This window comes from Diospyros lotus, chromosome 12 (assembly GCF_014633365.1).
Source record: "Diospyros lotus cultivar Yz01 chromosome 12, ASM1463336v1, whole genome shotgun sequence".
Lineage (NCBI taxonomy): Eukaryota > Viridiplantae > Streptophyta > Magnoliopsida > Ericales > Ebenaceae > Diospyros > Diospyros lotus.
Genome location: NC_068349.1, coordinates 23,661,948 through 23,676,404, shown reverse-complemented (window position 1 = coordinate 23,676,404; position 14,457 = coordinate 23,661,948). Strand labels below are relative to the sequence as shown.

Here is a 14,457-nt window from a genome sequence, read left to right as displayed (position 1 = left end):
CTTTGCCACTGACCTCTAACCAAATCCTTCATCCACAAGATACGTAACCATGTTCCTTTTTCTTTTTACCAGTTTGGATATTTAGGGTTTTGAATGATGAACAACATGTTGTCAAGACCCAATTAATCATATCTAATGTTTACTAAATTGAATTAATTTAATTCTACCTCATAATTAAATCCATTATAAATTTATATAAAACTCAAATAAACTCGACCTGGACCTCACCATCACAAATAATCTAGGCGATTTGGATGCCAAAATAAACTCAATAAATAAGATTCTGATCTGCGCTTGACTGCCGGCTGTGTGATGTGTTGGCTTAGCTGTAATCCTTAACCAGCCAATGCATCACCGATGCCTTTGCACAAATGCCTTAGGCTGCAAGAAGCAAGTTAATTACATTTATAAAACATACATAGCGGTATTAAAAATCAAATAAATTAAAAAAAGTAACCATAACAGTCCATACACATTGAAATATATCAAATTCAAACACGCATCCAACCCAGATTCAAAATCAGCCTAAAGGAAAGATTAAGATTCAGCGAGAGTTCCATATGAACATCCTCCCAAAGCTGAAAAAAAAAAAAGAAAAAGAAAAAGAAAAAATAACCCCTCCCTGCTGCTATTCTAACATTCAGATCAGACTACTAGAATGGTTATGTATCAGAGAACAAACGGCGTACACTTCCTAATTAACATGGTTTGGGAGACCTATCTATATGTACAATGCTCCACACTTCCTCATCCTCATCCACAATACAACACCATCACCAGCCAATCCCACGGCAAGCCAGCAAAAGGAAAAGATGGAGGAATCACAAAAGGCTACATAACAAGGCTACATAACAAAACCATCCATTAAGCCAGAAACAGTGACCTCAGTAGAGCTGCCTGTCCGCCAGGTTTTATAGTCCAGGAAGCTGCAACTTCTGATCCTGTGGTAAGCTTATTATTCCATGTAACATGGAAGAGACTTTAACCAGAGGCCTCGCCTGGTGAGCATGAACCACATAACCCAAAGGCAGACATACAACAACTATGACACAGCTCCGGCTTCATCTGAACTGGTGGATGCCTCGCTTCCATCAGGAACTGTTTCACCTCCATCTATCTCATCGTCGCTGAACGTGCTCTCTTCACTAGAACTAGAAAACGAGCCTAAATCATCATCACTAAGCATATCCGCCTTCCGCTGCCTCCTAACATCTTTAATACCTCTTCCTTGTAGAGCCAGCCGCCTGCGCTTCCTTGCTTTCCTCTTGCCCTTTGGGAACTCTTCTTGATGTGATTCAAAGTTCTTACTACTGTCTACCTCCTTGCCTCTGACACCCTTGCCATACTCATTATCCTCTAATTCAAAGCTTGGAGCTTCAATATCAGTCTTGCGCTTCTTTCGACCAGCATTTGTCTGATAAAAAGTCAATAATAAACTTCAGGGTCAGTGGGACAGAGAAGGTAGTCTCAAATTTAATGGGACGTCTAAAAATGCCTTCCTGTAACAACCTGACGGCTGAATCAATACCAACAGCAGAACAATTTCCATATACAATTCCACTTGCAACAAATTAAATTGGTGGCAAAATAGATGGTTCTCAAATCTCCTATTTGACTTTTCATGGCTTCTGTATCATGCCTTTTCATGATTATGGAGGGTTTGGCAAGGCTGTTATGGCATTCCTTGCATTTCTTTCAGGGAGTGATGTTTATGGAAAAGATCCCCATACATGCTCATTGATTCATATCGAACACATTGCTTAAAGTTTCATCCTCCCCATAGTTCTATATCAATTAAATTGATCAAATTATGCATCAATGATTGCTACATTAGTAACGGAACAGTATCATATGGTCAAAAAATAGATCAACAATGACTAGAAGCCAATATACTCATCATCACACAAACAGTTTCAACATCATGTTCTATCACATCCAGTGTTATTAAAGGCCCAAGAAATACTAAGGTGCACAAGGGTGTTCAACAACGACTAGAAGCCGATATACTCATTGTCACACAAACAGTTTCAACATCATGTTCTATCACATTCAGTGTTATTAAAGGTCCAAAGTGCACTAAGGTGCACAAAGGTGTTGGAGCTTGAAAAGCAAGGTGCAAGGTGAGGCGAGCATTTGGTGGAACTAAGTGCATGCTAATTAAATATATAGATATATGTCCTAGTTAAAGAATAAGGTATAAAATAAATCCTAACTCTTAATAATATATTCACAAGCATGTCATCAACAAAATTAAAAAATTCAAAATATACTAACTAAGAAAGATATTAAAACAAGTTACATACTTATAAATTTTAGCAAAATACATCTCATTTTATTTTAGCAACTAGCATATAAGCATCACAAAAGTTAAAAAAAAATTGTAAGAAAAGTCTTTAAGTCAACTTAAATAAATCTTAAACAATTTATAGGTCTTAAATCCTAATTAAGATTAACTAATTATGAATTTTAAATAATCAAAAAATCATCCTCATCATCAAGATCAAAAGTTTCCTTTTCCTATTAGGATTGGATTCTATTAAAAATAACATAAATAAACAAAATATCAATTCCAATAAATAAATATCAATTCCAACTAGTATTTAGTTATAATTGGAATTGGAATTAGAAAAGTTTCCTTTTCCTATTAGGATTGGGTTCTATTAAAGATCACAACAATAAACAAAATACCAATTCCAATTAGTATTTAGTTATAATTAGAATTGAAATTTGAAAAGTTTCATTTTCCTGTTAGGATTGGATTATATTAAAAATCACAGCAATAAATAAAATATCAATTCCAATTAGTATTTAGTTATAATTCGAATTAGAATTTGAAAAGTTTCCTTTTCCTATTAGGATTCCATTAAAAATTACAGCAATAAACACTTAAAAGTTAAAAAAGTAAAAAAATACTTTAAAAAAAAACAGCCAGGTGTGCCTTAGCCCAAGGCTGCGCCTAAGGGCCAAGGCATGCCTAGGCCCAACTGCGCCAGCCTGGGACCATTCCAAGCGCTAAAGGCATGCCTTGCGTCTAGGCGCGCCTTTAATAACACTGATCAGATTGTCTTTGTAATATACATGAGCAATATAATTAAGTTTTATTAATTCCAGAAGCATACCTTGGGACCACGATCTACCAACTGAGCCCATTCCTGCCTGTTCCTTAGGCAATCCAGAACAGCCTGAGAGTGACTGGAGTATGCATAACGCTCTCCATTATGCTTTCTCAAGTTGGGCCAGTGCTGCAAAATAGAAGCAAATGATGAGAACAATAACAGTCTCCACTCTCTTGATGGCAATGGAAGGAACTACCATGCAGAACTCAGAAAAGAATTTTGTCCAATGGAAGCAGCCATACCGGAAGCACAGCATTACATAGTTCTTCATATGTCATACGTTTTCCTTTGCTCATAATTTCAGCAATCAAGCCTATGGTGAAGAGGTAATTGCAGATAAAAACAAATTAATTTGGCAGAAAATTTGAATCGCATGGATTTCAATTTTTCTAATTTCTTTAAAAGGCAACAACCTGGTAAAGTGTGGTTAACAGGACCCCCAACAGTGCCAGTGTCATCATCAGAGGCATTTTGTGGCGAGTTATGCATTGATGAAAAATTTTGCTCATTAGCTTCAGTGGAAGAGGATGGACCGCTACTCAAAGTTGCAGTGGTAACAGAAGGCGCACTCTTGACAACATGTACTCCTTTTTTAGAACCATTGTCTACTTCCCTCTTCATAAAAGCATCTGAAGAACATGCCCCATCACGTTTCCTCAGATCAGGTGAAGGCATCAATCTGTCTGTCTTAGCTTCATCATCAACCTCACGAGAACTGCGAGGCCCATCTTTAGGTAGATCCTTGTTCTTTCTTCTAGTGAACTATAAAATGTATCAAGGAATAAATCAACTACAGATTGAAGAAATGAAATTTGTTGCAGAAGGATGTAAACAAAGGAACTAATAACTTAGTTCAACCATTTTCATTGTAAATAGGAGCAGGGAAATTATTACAGTGTGATCTCTCCCCCCAGAACTAGATGTCCGCTTGACAAGCATGCTTGTTGCAGTTGGTGAACCCAACTGAGGTAAGCTACCAGTGTGGCGCATCCGTGGCACCCGAGGAACTCTAGGAGAACTGTTCAGTTCTTGATGCAAGAGTAAAGCAAGCTGCAAATAATAAAGAAATAAGAACTATGGAGAAATGAAATCTTGCAGACAAGAATGAGTAATAAAATGCAAAGACAGTCCTCCCACCTCTTCATCACTTAGTGTTGCAGGTGAGTTTGAAAGCGCAGGAGGGTGTGATGGTGTATGGTTCAACTTAATTGATGACTGGCTATTTGATTGGGTAACCTTTTCATTTCTCTGTGGTAAGCCTGAAGCTGAACTCTTATGTTGTACATGTGACACATTCAGAGTTTTTGAACTATCCAGATCACCAGAGACTGGATTAACTCCAATATTCTCAGATGAAGATGTTTTTGAAGATGAGTACGTCACAGAATCCCTATGATCTGACAAAGTCTTCTTGGAATCAGAAGCTGGTGAAGCTTTGCTTGAATGTGACACTTTCAAAGCAGAACTGACAGAGCATTTTGAGCGCTCCTTCAACATTTTCCTTGACATTTGATGCCTGTCTTCATACCTGACTGTATCACTTGAATTATTATCTTTCTTACTACTAACACCGCAGTCAAATATTCCCCGTTTTGCTGTATTACTGCAGTTCTGTGCGTTTGGATGCTTAGGGTTGTCAGAGATGGAAGATTTTGATGTCACAATGGTTGATGAGGTCGAAGAGGATGCTGCCGATTTACGTTGGCCATGTGGGGTTGAGGAGATTACAATCACACTGCTTAATTTTGGTGGCTCCTCAGCAGCTTCATTTTTAAGTTGTGAAGAACTTTTCCTCACCGTAATGGAAGCTTCTGGTCGATCCATTTGTTGTTTAGACTGACAGGCATCATGAGGAAATTCAACAGCCATCTGTGTTTGACAATTACTTACTACTTCGGTACATTTGTCAACATTATGCACCTTAGGGTCACTGGACAGTGAACTGGTCACAGTTGTATCATTTGTTTTAACATTTGCAGACAAGTGATCAGCAGAAGCCCCTGAAAGTTGATTCAAGGGCCTCAAGCCATCTGACCTCATATCACTGGAAGTAGAAGAATCAACATTGATGTTCCCTCCCAAATTATCAAGATCTGCCTCTTTTTTCACATCAGCAACAGGCTCTAAAAGCCTCGGGCACATGCCAACACTTGAATCTTGACCGTTCTGATTATCATTAGCTTCAGCAACAGAAGTACTGAAATCTTCAACGACGGGTTCTGTTTTGCGAAGGTCAATCCCCGCAGTTGCAAGAGAACCTTTGTTGTCATTCACATTATCATCTGGAAACATACCAACCTAATGTAGCAACAAGAAACTGTCATTGTAGCATCAAAGCAGCTAAGAAAATACAGCAGATTTACTTCATCAAGTAACATCAAGGGACCAACAACATCAAACAGGCAGTTTAACTATTCCATGCCATTTGTGAATGTAAATACATATATACCAAAAACAGTTAACAACAGAAGCATGCTAATTGATTGTTAGTACATGGTAAATATTAACATCATCATTGACTTGTATCACAAATAAGTGGGGATTTCTGAGACAGAAACCTTTAAGGCAATATCCTTAACATAGCATCCTAAGGCTCAGGTCAGTGGAAGAAACATAGAGCCCTGCATCTTATGTCACAGGTAGTTAATCCAATAAATTTCATACAGGATGAGACAGTCACCCATGACAAAAAGGCTCTACAAGGTCCACAAACAAGAAAAAATAATACAAAAGATTCACACAACTTCAAGGATAAAACCTTCCAAATACATTCATTACGCTATCAGATCAGGCATACATGCAATCACAAATTACTTTTGCATCCTTCACCTTTTATGTATTTCCTTAAATAAGCATTAATTCCAAAAAAATATTATCATTTCTCATAAGTACAAATGTGCTTAGTTGAATCCTTCACCCCACCCCCAAAGATATGTAAAAGATATTTCCCCATTCATATCCATCTTGAAAGAGTCCAACTTCTAGGAAGGTAATATCTAATGTGCTCATATTCAAGAGATTAGAATATTGGTAAGATGTAGCACTAACAAGTGTGAAATTTAAACAAAACAGAGATAGAATATCACTGTGGATGTTTAGCCATACAAGATGGATAAATTAAAATGAGGTTGGATGTCATGAGTTCAGAGTGTCTCCTGCTGGAGATAAACTATTTGAGTAACAATTAAGATTATTTGGATGGAGAAGAAGAATGATAGATGCTCATGTGAGAAGACTACATAGAATGAAAGAAGTTTTTAGCAAAGATGGAGAACAAGACCATGAAGAATGATAGGGGCTGTTTGACAGAGTTTTCAATTTTCTGTTTTCAGTTTTCATTTTCAACTTTGTGTCCAGTTTCTGTTTTCATTTAAAAAATGAAAATTGAACATGTTATTTGACAAACAATGTATTGTGTTTAGTTCTGTATTTGTTTTTTTTACTTTTAATGTTTTTTCCCAACTCTACTTCTCATTGACAACCAGACTTACTGGAGGAGTCAGCCCCTTGGCAACTCCTTTGGTGAGTCACTAGCCCAACTCCCAAATGATGTTGGAGTCACTAATGACTGGTGACCACAAGAGGATGTCAACAAATCCTGCAATAAGATTTTGACAAGCTTAGCTGCCAGCTAGGGGTGTTCAAATCCCTGTTGAGACCAAAAGTCTGGAGCAAAAAACCCAATCCGATCCAAGAATGAATACATTTTGGTTTGCTCTTCGGTCCAGATTTTTGAAAAAAATACCAGTCCTGGTTTGGTCCCAGTTTTAGACGAAGATTGAAAGTGTAATTTTATTATACTTCTCAGCATTGCAATATGTATAAAGTTTATAGATGTTTATACTTTTCAGAGTAATATTATATTTTCTTATATCTAGAAGTTAATTTTGTGTGTAATACTATTAATAGTGTTACTTTTTTTTTTTAATTTACACTTGGGAAGAGTTGTTTTTTAAGATATTGACATATGTAAATAAAAAATTAAAAAAAAAAGGTTAAACCAAATGGGACCAGAACAGACCTAGTCAGTCTGGTCCGATTCAGTTTTCTTTTACCTTTGACCAGGAATTTTCAAAATTCTGGTTTTGGTTTAGTTTGATCTAGACCGAATGAACACCTCTACTGCTAAAAACGAGGGTGTGTGGAAAGGGAAGAAAATGAAAATAAAGTCAAAACTGTGATTTTTTTTTTTATTATTTCAAAATTTTGAAAAAAATAAACTAAGCAAATGCCATTTTTTTTATTTTCGTTGTCAAAAGAATGAAAATGATAACTAAAAATTGAAAATTGAAAACAAAAGCTTATCCAAATGATAAGAACTCTTAGACATCATATGGGTACGATGGACTTTAAAAAGATATGCCATGGATAGAGATAACCGATAAGCTAGACTCCATGTAGCCGATCCCACCTAGTGGAATTAAGGTTTGATTGTTTTATTCACATTCTAGGGTCAACAAAAGCTTCAATAGCTTCAAAGGTGCACATCACTATTAGCTTCCTAAGAAAAACTGCAAAATTTACTTATAAAAGACAACTCAAAGTATATATTTTGTGAAAATGCTTTTCAAAGTTGAAGCTGTTAGTTCTCCAATCCAAAAGGTAAGTTCAAGATGTCTTTGGGAAGAACCAAGTGAAACAAAGAGGCAAGATGTGTGTCAAAGAGGCAAGATGTGTGTTTTTATGTATATATAGTGTCATACATTCTCTTTTCACTACCTTATTCCATTTTTTTATGCAACAATAATGTAGCTTATGCTAAAAATTTGCCCAATAGCCTCTAAAATTTATTTAAGGCGAGAACCTTAAGCTCAAGATATGCAAGAATACTTTCCACAGAATTAAATCAAGATGGTTAAAATGAAAAATGCACATGACGTTTATGCGATCGTAAGGTTTTGTCAAAATAAAAAGAAAAAATTGATAGTACAACTATAAGATCAACTTTGTTATAAGGCATAGCATGTTGGGTAGTAAAACACCAAGTGACCAACATGTGCAAAATATGAGTGTAAGGAAGACCAGAATGCTAAGATGGATTTGCAACCATACAAGAAAAGATAAAATGATGACAAAGGTAATTTGTAATAAATTCAAAATGGCTTCTACTAAAGATAATATGGATGAAACACGATTAAAACAGTTTGACCGTGTGAGAAGAAGGCCAATAGAGGTTTCTATGAAGAGAGTAGATGGAATGGAAACCATATTTACTAAAAGGGGTAAGGAGAGCAAGAAAAATTTGGTGAGAGACTTTTAGGTATGATATGAGTTTTAGGGGTATGATATGAGTTTTAGGGGCCTTACAAAAGACAAGGCCTTAGAAATGACTGACAAACTAGAATTCATATAACCGACCCACATAAAGCTTGATATATTGTTGTTGCAGCCTCTATAATTTATTTTACCTTTTACTTTATGGTTGTATGAAGACTTCAACAATACATCTCACACCTCATTAACCTTTCATTGCATTGTCAAAAACCATGCATCTGTTCAGAGAGAGAGGCTTCTTGAAACTGTAAGACAAATCCAAGAGGCAAAAAGAACATAGCAACTAGAAATAGAAATAATGGTTTTACAGATTTTCTTTCTTCTTTTCTGTTTGTTGGAGGGACGGTGGTAAAAACATATGTACCAACTACAATCACCACCAAAGTTTCAAATCTCACAGCCAATATCATTCCCAACAATACAGGTAGCAAGTACATAAATATTTTGAGTTTAAAACCTAGACAAGACAATTAGCAGAAATTGGTTGTTCACTCAGTCATTCAATTTCATGACTCATTTAAGAAGAGCTTAAGCATGTCAGCTTATGCATCTCAAAATAACCACAATTACAATTTTCATGTTAACAATCACTGGCAAGATCACTGAGATAATTTACCAGTGTGTACACATCATGGTATAAGTGTTGGCATATCTGATGATAGTAATGACAGCATGGTGGCCCAACAGTAGCACCGCAAAGAGCAAAGTTTCACAGAAAATCAATGCATGGTTGATGCTCTCAACCTTCAAAAGAAGAAGATGCAAGGGAAGCATCTTCCCTTCCAATTCTATTGCATACAATAGTTGTCTATGACAACCATCTAAAGGTTGCATGTTAGGATAACTAGTATTCATTATCTAGTACAATAACATGTGTAGCAAGGAAAATAATCATATTATTGGGGGAGGAACAATACCACCAAAATCCTAGGGAATGAAACAACTTAAGCTGCTCATTTTAGCCAAATTTTGGATGAAATACTCAATAATCATCCCAGTAAGACCAGACAATATATAGAATTTTGCATATTGAGTCACACTAAGACATACCTCTTCTTTTATGGGAACAATCCTCTGATCATTGTGTTCTAACAATGCTGTGTGATCATCAAATTTAGATAAGCTCTCAGTACTACCAGAGACTTGACAGCCAGCCTTTTCCATTGGTCTAGGAGAAATTGAAAAAGTATGTCCTGGTGCATCAGAAGCTAAGGTTTCTGATGGCTTCACACTAGAAGCAATGCTATCCTTGGGCTTGTCAGCATTATTCTCCATGAAATGATGATCACGCAGTAAAGTATCGTTGGGCAAGGTGTCTTCCATATCCATATTCCTCGTACTTTGAGTATCAGACTGGACAATCTTAGGACTTCCATCTTCATATAATTCCAATTGGTTTGCATCACTTGGGAGCACAGAAGCTGGTAACACAAATAAAACAAGAATTTGGGTTCAAGATGTGCATGTAGCATTTGACACACTCCATGATTGCCATTTTCACCAACACTGGAAAATAAAATAATTACTACAATACAAAGGAGAATGCATAATATGTATCCAAGCATTGCAAAATGGATGAAATCACCTGTTTTAGAAGCCTGTGGAGCTCTAGTCTTTGGATCTCCCTCTCTGTCAACAACTCTAACTTTCTTCTTTCCACTTCGATCCTTGGATGAGCAAGACTCCTCTTTTTTATGCTTATTCGAGTGAAGCACAAAAGGTCGAATTAAGGTTCTATCCTTCTTAACACTGTTTGGTGGGTAGCTCGCATCTACATGCTCACCCTCCCATTTCTTCATGTCTTTTTGGGGTGGCAGGAGTTCACACCCACTTTCCTCAACTTTTCCTTTCATGTCAATCAAAGTTGTGACAGGAGTAGCCACGACATTCTCCTTTGACAAAGAGAACAGGACACCGGCACCTTTGTCAACGGGATTTTCATTTTCCTCATCAATTCTACCATTATAATCCTTCTCCTTGTCCCAACAAGGAAACTCCCTGTATTGGAAGTTGAACTTTTTTGGCACATACCCTGTGCACTTCCATAGCTGGGGAGTGAAGACAGACTGCAGACCAACAAAGAGAGCAGGATCACCCCCAGGAATGCCTTGAACATGAACTCTCTCCTGCATAGGCATATCAGTCCAAAGTCTGAACGGGCGACGAGGTGGACCACTTGATGGGTATGGATTGTCCATCCTCAATGTTTTAGTGGGTAGCTCAACCAACAACTGAGCAACCTCAGTCTCCTCGCTCTCATTCCTAGTTTTCTTGCTCTTGCATTTATCACAAGCAAATGATTTCTCACTCTTGACATAGCGCGAGCACCGGGTGTGCACCCAAACGCCGCACTCATCACAGTTGACCATCTCCTCCCCATCATCAAAGTTCACCCCACACACACAATCCACCGTCCAAGAACCATCAACCCAGTCATCGGGCGGGTCCGTTGTAGGAAGCCGGTGCGAACGGCTTTTCATAATTTCTCCTTCCCTTCCCTTCCCTGCCCTAGCCCTAACTATATATATATAGATATATAGATATATATATCCACCACAAGAACAAACCCCCTAGAAACCCTACCAATTCAATTCCCTATCCACGCAAACTAGGTTCCCATGGTCATGGTCTCTAGTTGAAATATGCAAACAATTCCTCTTTGCTGCAGTCCCAGTTAACAACTGATGAATTGAAATACCAAGGTGAAGAAGAAACCAGATTTTACCTCGAAAATCGGAAAGTTTTCTGAAGGAGGACCAACCTTCGCCAGAGAATTGTCGGCCGAGCGAGATTGTTTGATCCAATTCGGATGACCGCCGTTCGGATTAATCGACGAGGGGGAACTTGGCTCTCTCTTCCGGAAGCGCTCCAATGAGCGGAAGCAAGGAACCTGATTGAATTGGAGTTAGAAATCCATTGGCGTCCGCCTCGTTTCGAAAAACGGCGAGGCCGCGTGGGAGGTATAATCGGGTGCTACGATCCTACCCGACTGTCGGTTCCACTGACTCTAGTCTTTACAGGTGGCAAAGTCGGAATGGTATTTCATCATTGACCGTCAGTAACAAGTAGCAGTGTAGCCTTGTGATTTTCCTTCGACCAAAACAAATAGACGCTCGACACGTCAGAGCGCAGGGATTTGGGGAAATAATTGGACAGAGCGGCGTAGAACAAATATTTTCTCCCCACTTTGTCTTATTGAAAAGATTTTTCTTGTTAATGAGAAAAAGCCAAAGAAAGATTTTTTTGTTAAAATAATTGCTTTTAAGTAAATTTAATAGATGACTTATTTAAATTTGTTGTAGCTCTTATTCTAAGGGTAATTCTTCCGAAGAAGGCAACATTCTTAGAAAGAGCAATTCTTTCTGGAAGGTCTTTCTAGAATGATCACACAATGACTATCTTGAGACTAACTTTTCAAAATCCTATTTTGTAAGACAGTAATTGTAACGCTCCATTTCCTAGAACTACTCGAGAAAAGGTGATATAGGAAATAAAATAAAATTAACTGATAAACTGAAATCATATATCATGTTTAGCAGTTAATTATGACATGATCAACATTATTTTGTGAGATTATGTACATACACATTTGTATAAGCATTGAACATGACTTTATATGGAACACTACATATCGTATGCCAGCACTTATATGAGCATTGCATTATGTGCGCCAGGCGACTTGTCCGCTGGGATTCCACTAGTATCAGTTCAATTATATCTCAGTTATGAGTTGCTCGCCTAATGTCGACCATCGATACTGATAAAAATATTTACTGAACTTGTACTGAGAGATATAATAATCACTGGATGACATTTACAAGATGTAATGCACATAAACTGTAAACTAAATGCAGGTATACAACTTTGGCACGTAGGCCTACATAACTGTAATACATACCTGACTGATCTGAATTCTGCAAACATAAAAACTGTAAGCACATATTGCGGGCAATATGCCCCTAGCCCCCTAGTCGACATCAGGTGAGTAACTCATAACTGAGATATAATTGAAGTGATACTAATGGGATCCCCACGGACAAGTCGCCTGGCATGCATAATGCAATGCTCATATCCCCTCTCTTAGAACTGCCTGAGAAAATGTGTTACGAGGAAAATAAAATAAACTAACTGATAAATTGAAATTTGATATCATAATGAATATCTCAATCAACTAAAATGAAAACTCTGAGTCAACAAAACTGAAAACCATAACTGCATCTAAGGGAAAATCCCTAAGCTGGAATATAAGATAACCTAAACTGATAAACACTATAAAACTAACAACTCCCAGACATCTTTGGTCTTGAGCGGCTCCATGTACACACATTACTGGATACTACTGCTAGGCCCTACATCTGGTACTCCACCGCTAGGACCTGGAATGGTGAAGAGTACAAGGTGAGCAATAAAGCTCAGCAAATAATGAACTGGAAAGAATAACTGAAACTGAATCAAAGAATATAGATACTGATAAAAATACTTACTGAACTTGTACTGAGAGATATAATAATCACTGGATGACATTTACAAGATGTAATGCACATAAATTGTAAACTAAATGCAGGTATGCAACTTTGTCACGTAGGCCCACATAACTGTAATACATACCTGGCTGATTTGAATCCTGCAAACATAAAAACTGTAAGCACATACTATGGGCAATATGCCCTTAGCCCCCTGGTCGACATCAAGCGAGCAACTCATAACTGAGATATAATTGAACTGATACTAGTGGGATCCCCGCGGACAGACCGTTTGGCGCGCATAATGCAATGCTCATATAAGTGCTGGCAAATGATATGTAGTGCTCCATATAAAGTCATGCTCAATGCTCATACAAATGTATATGTACATAATCTCACAAAATAATGCTGATCATGTCATAATTAACTACTAAACATGGTGTAACGCCTCACTTTTCCAAATATGCAATGATATCAAATATAAGCTAACATCACCTACGGGCGTTATGGAAACCTTTATCAACGGAAGTATTGGATTGAACCTACAAGCTTAATCAAAGCTTAATAAAGGGGTTTCCACTATATTTTCTTTATATGTACAAGAAATGCATACAACTTGCAATAAATGCAAAAGATGCAACTCACTACTTGAAGTTACAATTGCAACACACGCCCAAACTAGCGAATAAACCCTTATCATGGAAGCCTTACATAACCCCTGTTTATACAATTGCGATACACAAGTCTCAAATAAATCTAAAGGCTACATAAGATCCATAGCACATGAACAACATAGAGTTAAACTAAACATCGGCCTCCTCGTAGTCTTTTCTCCTGCTCATCCCCGGGGTACCTGGCATGCTAATATACTTGGGACATTGAATATCCTAGGGGAATCAACCCAAGTTAGATATTGGCATCTAAATGAGATGGTTTCAAGAAAGAAGTAGATCATGTATGAAATACAAGTATGCAAAGTGAAACCCCCTTTGTGGAAGCCATGCCAGGGTGTTGCAATCACCCCCGCGCACGCCATGCTCACCTCAAATACGCATATGTGACTCCGCGAGTCACTCATGGATGTGACTCCACGAGTCACACATGGCAGCCACTAGCTTGCCACAACAATCACATGCCATGAAGTGATGAAACAAGTAACATGCTAATCAAAGAGAGCAAGTGAGTATGTCCACATTCAACACAAATGGTTCAAGTAATGATCAATATGAAGCAAAAATAATGCAAGAAACCACTCACCTCGAACGTTTCCCTTCGATAGCACTGTTTACAACCCAGTTTCGAGCACTAGGGGTTGTTCTGCAGAAATCACGTATTTAGGTGAACCAAACCTTAAATATTTTTACATGGGGATTGTAGATAATTAAATTAGGAGAACAAAGGTGAAAATTTGAGGACAAACGGAGCTCAGACGCGCCTTCATGCACCCCCAGAAGGGTGGCCACGTGCCTCTTCCTTCCTTGTTTCAGATTTTCCAACCTAAGATTAAAACAGCTATATCTTGCTCATTTTAACTCCGATTCGCTCTCCGTTTGAACCTACAGACTCCTCTTTTCGTGCTCTACGATCCTACAGAAAGAAATTTG

The 14,457-nt window shown here is 37.7% G+C and overlaps 1 protein-coding gene across 1 annotated transcript; it reads right to left on the bottom strand.

The window, feature by feature from the left end:
• Positions 1-443: 443 nt before the first annotated feature.
• Positions 444-11,313, bottom strand: LOC127786831 (uncharacterized). The gene is made up of 8 exons (XM_052314517.1): positions 9,976-11,313; positions 9,441-9,811; positions 4,254-5,414; positions 4,011-4,166; positions 3,530-3,878; positions 3,359-3,429; positions 3,120-3,242; positions 444-1,414 (listed from the first exon to the last, which is right to left on the bottom strand). Exons 1-8 carry the CDS (start codon positions 10,868-10,870, stop codon positions 1,043-1,045), a joined length of 3,498 nt encoding a protein of 1,165 aa, XP_052170477.1. The 5' UTR covers positions 10,871-11,313; the 3' UTR covers positions 444-1,042.
• Between the last annotated feature and the right edge of the window lie 3,144 nt (positions 11,314-14,457).

Excerpts from the sequence above, each read along its gene's own strand:
- LOC127786831 (XM_052314517.1), bottom strand. The coding sequence starts at position 10,870 with ATGAAAAGCCGTTCGCACCGGCTTCCTACAACGGACCCGCCCGATGAC. Across the intron at positions 3,243-3,358 it reads TATGTAATGCTGTGCTTCCG|CACTGGCCCAACTTGAGAAA; the intron begins GTATGGCTGCTT and ends TCTATTTTGCAG. Across the intron at positions 1,415-3,119 it reads TGGTAGATCGTGGTCCCAAG|ACAAATGCTGGTCGAAAGAA; the intron begins GTATGCTTCTGG and ends ACTTTTTATCAG.